Source organism: Palaemon carinicauda, chromosome 13, assembly GCF_036898095.1.
Source record: "Palaemon carinicauda isolate YSFRI2023 chromosome 13, ASM3689809v2, whole genome shotgun sequence".
Lineage (NCBI taxonomy): Eukaryota > Metazoa > Arthropoda > Malacostraca > Decapoda > Palaemonidae > Palaemon > Palaemon carinicauda.
The window spans coordinates 121900390-121908032 of record NC_090737.1 but is presented as its reverse complement, the minus strand read 5'-3'; the positions used below and the strand labels follow the sequence as shown (position 1 = coordinate 121908032).

General features: G+C 39.9%; 2 protein-coding genes across 2 annotated transcripts; both read right to left on the bottom strand.

Annotated features, from left to right (window-relative positions):
- Positions 1 to 1184: 1184 nt before the first annotated feature.
- On the bottom strand, positions 1185 to 1958 carry LOC137651781 (uncharacterized protein SPEM3-like). Its single transcript, XM_068384998.1, has one exon. The coding sequence runs from the start codon at positions 1956 to 1958 to the stop codon at positions 1185 to 1187; it is 774 nt and encodes a 257-aa protein (XP_068241099.1).
- Positions 1959 to 3568: 1610 nt separating this feature from the next.
- On the bottom strand, positions 3569 to 5043 carry LOC137652053 (uncharacterized; the record flags this gene model as incomplete). Its single annotated transcript, XM_068385262.1, has 2 exons — positions 3569 to 4784; positions 4955 to 5043. Coding segments are annotated over 2 exons (1305 nt in total), but the record flags the coding sequence as incomplete, so codon positions are not given.
- Positions 5044 to 7643: the final 2600 nt, after the last annotated feature.

Sequence of the window (7643 nt, the reverse complement as noted above, 5' to 3'; positions counted from 1 at the left end):
GTGATTCATTTCATGTGGAACAGGCTGACAGAAGTCTATAGCTTATTTACGAAAGATCTTTTTTAATATTATTACTGATCTTATTTTTCCCGGTTGAAGCCTTGGGCTTGTAGCATCCTGCTTATCCAACTATGGTTGTAGCTTATACTAGTAGTAGTAGTAGTAGTAGTAGTAGCATTCATAATAATAATAATAATAATAATAATAATAATAATAATAATAATAATAATAATAATACCTTCGGAAACAAGTTTTGAAAGCGCATGAAGCAAAACGCTCCTTTGAGGAGAATCAAATTATTTATCTATACAGAATGTTTTCTTCCTTAATAATAATAATAATAATAATAATAATAATAATAATAATAATAATAACATTAATAATAACAATAATAACAATAATAATAATATTAATAATAATAATAATAATACCTTGGCTTATAGCATCCTGCTTTTTTCACTAGGGTTGTACCTTAGCTAGTAATAATAATAATAATAATAATAATAATAATAATAATACCTTTGGGAACAAGTTTTGAAGACGCATGAAAGCAAAACGCTCCTTTAAGGAGAATCAACATATTCAATTTTACAGTGTTTTCTTCCTTAGAGTATTGCTTGAGCAGAAATAATTGCTTGCTAGAGATAATTATCCGAGAAAAGATCGCCCGAGTAACGAGGAAATTTCCAACAACTTGAGAATCAGATAAGGAATAAATATCAGGACAAAAGGTGCCTTGCCTGGCCTCGAGCCAAGCCACTTTCTTGAGCCAAGCCACTTTCTTGAGCCAAGCCATTTTCTTGCGGCAAGCCACATTCTTGAGTCAAGCCACTTTATTGAGCCAAGCCACTTTCTTGAGCCAAGCCACTTTCTTGAGCCAAACCACTTTCTTGAGTCAAGCCACTTTCTTGAGCCAAACGACTTTCTTGAGACAAGCCAATTTCTTGCACCTAGCCACTTTCTTGAGTCAAGCCACTTTCTTGAGCCAAGCCACTTTCTTGAGTCAAGCCACTTTCTTGAGCCAAGCCACTTTCTTGAGCCAAACCACTTTCTTGAGTCAAGCCACTTTCTTGAGCCAAACCACTTTCTTGAGTCAAGCCACTTTTTAGAGGCAAGCCACTTTCTTGAGCCAAGCCACTTTCTTGAGCCAAACGACTTTCTTGAGACAAGCCAATTTCTTGCACCTAGCCACTTTCTTGAGTCAAGCCACTTTCTTGAGCCAAGCCACTTTCTTGAGTCAAGCCACTTTCTTGAGCCAAGCCACTTTCTTGAGCCAAACCACTTTCTTGAGTCAAGCCACTTTCTAGAGGCAAGCCACTTTCTTGAGCCAAGCCACTTTTTAGAGGCAAGCCACTTTCTAGAGGCAAGCCACTTTCTCGAGTCAAGCCACTTTCTTGAGTTAAGCCACTTTCTTGAGCCAAGTCACTTTCTCGAGTCAAGCCACTTTCTCGAGCCAAGCCACTTTCTTGAGTTAAGCCACTTTCTTGCACCACGCCACTTTCTTGAGTCAAGCCACTTTCTTGAGCCAAGCCACTTTCTTGAGTTAAGCCACTTTCTTGAGTTGAGCCACTTTCTTGAGTCAAGCCACTTTCTAGAGGCAAGCCACTTTCTTGAGTTAAGTCACTTTCTTGTGCCACGCCACTTTCTTGAGTCAAGCCACTTTCCTGAGTCAAGCCACTTTCTTGCGCCAAGCCACTTTCTTGAGACAAGCCACTTTCTTGTGCCAAGCCACTTTCTTGAGCCAAGCCACTTTCTTGCCCCAAGCCACTTTCCTTAGTCAAGCCACTTTCTTGAGCCAAGCCACTTTCTAGAGTCAAGCCACTTTCTTGAGCCAAGCCACTTTTTTGAGCCACGGGATAACTTTTAATCTCGGTCTTCTCTTTGCTTTTGCAAGCATTCGTTTCTCCATTTAGAATGGTCGCGAAGTATTTAATGTGCGCTTTTGGAAGGATAGTCATGAAAAGCCTTGGGTGCAAAGGAGTAAATACATACTTTGTACGTTAACGAACTTAAAAAAAATAATCTTTTGGGTGCTAAGTCGTAAACATATATTTTGTACGCTAACGAACTTGAAATAAAAATATTTTGGGTGCAAAATCTTAATTACATACTTTGTACCTTAACGAACTTAGCGAAAAAAATAATACTTTGGGTGCAAAATCGTAAATACATACTTTGTAATGAAACAATCTTAGATAAAAAATCCTTTGGGTGCAAAATCGTAAATACATACTTTGCACTTTAACAAACATACGTGTTTTTAAATGTATAACACTTTTATTGTATATATGTATGATCAGAAAAAAAAACTTTTGGGTGCAAAATGATAAACACATACTTTGTACGCAACCGGACATACATGTCATTTAATGTATAATTTTTTTTTTATTGTTGTATGTATGTATGATCAGAAAAAAAAATTTTGAATGCAAAATAGTAGTAACTTTGTACGATAACGAACATACATATCTTTAGATGTATAAAAACGAAATACTTTTCATTCTTGTATGTGTATGAAATGATACAGTCACAAACAAACATAAAGACGCTTTTAGACTTTCTCTGACAAACAAAGCTCACAAACTCGCCAAACACATAAAAAGGTAAAAGCACTGGAGTTAAAAGACCGACAAAAAATTCCTCTTAACTACTATGGGTTTCACAGACAGTGCAAGTGCGATTTTTTGCAATTATTCTGTAACGAACACTCGTATCAGTACGAGATTTTACTATAGTGTATTACACCCAGTAAGGAAATTTATAGGAGTATCATGAATCATTTATTGTAAATAATAAAGACTTTTGTACCTATACCAAGAGGCAAAACTCATTAGCCAAGCAAGAAAACGAACACCAGGTTGGAAGAGCTCCGCCTGCCTACAACCCCCTTCACCTCCAACCCCCATTTTCTTCCTCCCCTCTCCTTTCTTCCCTCACCTGCCCTACGTCTTTCCTTCTCTCTTTCTCTCTCTCTGAATGTTACTTTGATTTAAACATAATTTTTTACGATTTTTTTTCTATCAATCTAATAATAATTGACACTGTTGTATAAATGTAACAGTTCAGTGGTTGTTACCCTCCAGTTAACTTATTAATATCTATTTATACACTGATTTGCTCTCTCCCTCTCTCTACCTGTCAGTTTCTACTAATGTGGGGAGTTGTACAGAGGCTTAACCAATTTTTCCTTTTGCCCCATGCTTCTGAAATTTAAAGTGTTTGCTAAATAGATAATATATATATATATATATATATATATACATATATATATATATATATATATATATATATTGTCTTTGAGTTTGAACAATATGTAATTGTACACAATTATATCATTGTATATTTCGGTATTGGGTATGAGCATAGATGATAGGTATCCATAGGAAATGAGAAACAAAATCTTTATTTCACCTAATGCCACATATATCCCCCCCCACCCCCTAATTGAATTTGATTGAATATTGGTATCGACCGATGACGGGACTCGAATGTGGGTAGGGCATAACCTTCATATTTAATTTTCTTTTTGTTTATTTTTTTGTGTTTTTATTTATTTATTTTTTTTTTTTTAGTCTTCATCGCTTTCTAATAGCAGGTCAACTTCATCTTCAGTGTCACTGTCAAGATTAATAATGACAGGATCAATACTGTCATGCATGTTATCTGTTGAACGATAACTATCCTCAAAAGCTCGTGATCGACGTACTGCCCCTGCCCATACATCGCGAGTGACAGAGATCCTTGCCTCCTCTAATCTGGCATGTAGGTCGGCTCGGGTGAAACGTTGGAGTGAGGAGCGCACGTAACGTTTCATGAGTCCCCACACCTGTTCGATTGCATTGAGCTCGGGATGTGCGGGCGGCAGGCAAACGATTTCATGGCCCCGTTCTCGAATGGTGTTATCTACCTTGTACTTAGGCTCTGGCCTATTTTGACGGCATATGTATAGGAGTTCAGGTCTTGTAGCATGTTGCGGGAAGGATATATTTCTGCGCTGTAACCATTCAATGAGGTCAGATTTCCTGGTAGCTGTGGTGGAACAACGACTATCTTCTGTCATTATACTGTGGTATGGGGCATTGTCCATCACTAATACCGAAGGCTCCTCCAGGAGTGGCAGGAGCTGAGTTGTTAGCCAACGTAGGAATATATCGCCATTCATTTCCCCGTGGTAGTCGCCGCTGGTATTTTTAGCAGGGAAACTGAGGAAGGAACCGTCAATGAAGCCATCGGCTGTACCACCTGCGACTACCACGAAACGTTCCCCCTCACCTGGTGGCACCTGACGGCTGTAATTGGCACTGGTATTAGGCTGCGTGGTATCCACCCATTCCATGTTATGGCTCATTCTGGTTGTGAACCACGTTTCATCCAGGTACACTACCTCCCTGCCGTCTTCCCTATGTCTTTGAAGGTCCCGCAGGGAATGTATCCTTTGGCACATGATGTCAATTGACTCCTTCCTGACATACATCTTGCGCTGAGTGATCTTATACTCGATTCCCATTTTGTGGAGTAAGCGCCATAGCTTAATCTTTGAGGTACTCTCGGGGATGATGCTTTCTTCCTTCAGGTTCTGTGCCAGGGATGCGAGAGTAAAAGCCTTCTTGGCAACAAACTTTGTATGGATGTGTCGACGTATGGCTCCTACAGAGAAACTGTCAAAGATAGGCTGTGCTGGAGGCGTTGGTGGTGTGACGGGACGTGGCTTAGTACTACGATACACAATTGAATGCACTGTACTCAATTTCATTCTCAAGGCTGCTGCAACACGGTGGTAAGGCCTGTATGAAGGAAAGACTTTATACAGATATGTATTATATAAAATAAAATCTTAAACATCCATCACTTGAAAATAAATGTATCAGTATAATCAAGGCTTTAACTCTGATGAATGTCCTGTGGAGAGGGTCAATATTTATTAGTAATTCATAGAGTAACTGTAACAAGTCACCTATGCAAACTAATCTGAAGGCAGTTGTCAGCTTTCTCTTTATTAAAAAAGTTGAAGAGTTGGGTGACAAACTCATTTCTGCAACCATACGGACAGACATCTTCTGAGGTGGCCATCACTTCTTTAAGCTCTCCCTCGTAATACCAGTAAATGGCTAATGCCCTGAGTAGAAATAAGGTTGGCCAAAAGAAGGCAAGAAAACGCAGGTAGGTATACAACAGCCATTTTCCTATCAGTCATAGTGTCTATCACTCAGCTACTCCAAAACCCTTCAGATAGGTGTCAATCTAATAATTATTTACATAACCAATACCATAGAGAGAGAGAGAGAGAGAGAGAGAGAGAGAGAGAGATGAGCAAACCAGTGAATAAAGCAGTCAGTCATCTGATAGGTAACAACCGATTGAATTGTTCCATATCTACAACAATAAATATTATAATTAGATGAGATAGATAGATAGATAGAGTGCTTGATATAAAAAAATCATACAAAATAAGTTGCAACTTAAGCTACCTTCTCAGAAAGAGAGCATGAAGGGAAGGGAAAGAACGGAGAGGGATGGATGGCGTGGAGGTGGAGAGAGATAGCTTGAAGTAGGGGGAGAGCAGGTGAGGGATGAAAGGAGAGGGAGGGAGGGGGTGGAGGTAGAGGTTCTGTATATTATTGTTCGGTTTTGTGACTGGATGATTGAGATTTTGCCCTTTGGCATAGGGGCAAGTGTCTTTATAATTAATAATTAACGATTCATTATACCCCTGTAAATTTCCTCACTGGGTGTAATACCCTATAGCAACATCTCGTATTGATACGACTGTTCGTTACAGAATAATTGCAAAAAATCGCACTTGCACTGTCTGTGAAACCCATAGTAAGTGCTTGAGAAAGCGCTTTTCCTGTTGAAGGAAAAGTAGGACACAGCAAATACTACAACCAAGAAAGATGAATAATATATAACAGCAAACAGGACCATTAGACAACGAGGAACAGCGAATGCTGCACGAAGAATGCTGGCCATATTAAACAAGACGAGGAGAAGCTGAAGTCGGTTCAGAAATAAATTCGCTTTACGAGCTATGCATTTTGAGAAGCCGCAAGTAGGATCGCTAGGATGTATGAGGCCAGTTAGAGTTTATCCTCCTATCCATCCTACACTTACTCCTACTATCTATCTATCTTCCTCTTCCTCCTCTCTTATCTATTCTCTCATTCCTCCGCCTATTTCCCATTCTCCTCCTATCTATCCTCCCCTTTCTTCTCCTATTTCCTATTCTCTTCCTTCTATCTATCTTACCCATCTCATCCTCCTATCTATTTTCCCCTTCTCCTCCTTCTATCTATCTTCCCTTTCTCATCCTCCTATCTATCTTCCCCTTCCTACTCTAATTTCCCTTCTCCGTCTCCTCTATCTTCCCATTACTCCTCCTAGTTCCCCTTATCCTCATCCTATCTTTCTTCATATTCTACTCCTATCTATCCTTCTCTAATTCCACTTCTCCTCCTCTTATCTATGTTCTCCTTCTCCTCCTATCTATCTTCCACTTCTCCTCCTCTTACTTATCTTCTCCTACCTCTTTCTATTTTCCCTTCTTCTCCACCTACATCTCCTTCTCCTCCTCTTCCTATATAGGCCTATCTTCCCCTTCCTCCTCTTATTTTCCCTTATCCTTATCCAATCTTTCTTCCTATTCTATTCCTCCTATCTATCTACCCCTTATCCTTCTCCAATCTTTCTTCTCATTCTCTCCTCCTATCTACCTTCCACTTCCTCCTCCAATTTCCCCTTATCCTTCTCCAATCTTTCTTCCTATTCTATTCCTCCTATCTACCTACCCCTTATCCTCCTCCTATCTTTCTTCCCATTCTACTCCTCCTATCTACCTTCCACTTCCTCCTCCAATTTCCCCTTATCCTCCTCCAATCTTTCTTTTTATTTCATTCCTCCTATCTACCTTCCCCTGCCTCATTCTATTTCCCCCTATCCTCCTCCTATATATTTCCCCTCCTCCTCCTCCTAGTCTTCATATTCTTATTTCCCTACTCCATTCCGGTTAACATCTTCCCTTCTGGTTCTCATCCTACTGCTATCCCTGTCATTATCCACCATTCTCTAAATCTGTTCTTCCTCCTCTTTCTAAATTGCCCTTTCAATCCTCCTCCTCCTCCTTCATCCCCCCCCCCCTCCAGTCCAACCTTCTCCAACCTACTGTCTCGACCTACTTTTAATCACCCCCCCCCCCCCCCCAGCAGGATGCTGGACTGACTTCTCACGTCTTTGTGGGGTTAGGCGAATGGCCGAGAGGCTCTGTGTGTTGGGGGATTTACTTTGGGGGAGGGGCAGGGGAGGGAGGGTGGAAGGGGGGGGGGGGGGTACTATATGTTCCCCCGGGTGTGAACCTACTTTCGGTCTCACGATTTCCCAATAGTTTTTCTTTGAGCTGTACACTAAAACAGAGGAAACTTCAAAGGTTAGGGACATTATGAGCTTAGCCTAGTCTTCGATGAAGAGAAATGGTTGGTTTGTATCTTTGGTTGGGTGAAGATAGTCTTTTATTTTTATATAAAGAAGCTGTTTGCTGTTTTCATTCTATATACATAAACAGTAGTCGTTCTAAATATATTTTCAAATATTCAAATACAATTTCAGACGTTTTTTTTCTTTTAGATATACAGGAAAATACCCATAAGTTT

Bases quoted from the DNA above. Each gene is read 5' to 3' on its own strand.
- LOC137651781 (XM_068384998.1), bottom strand. From the start codon at position 1,958: ATGACTATCCTTCCAAAAGCGCACATTAAATACTTCGCGACCATTCTA.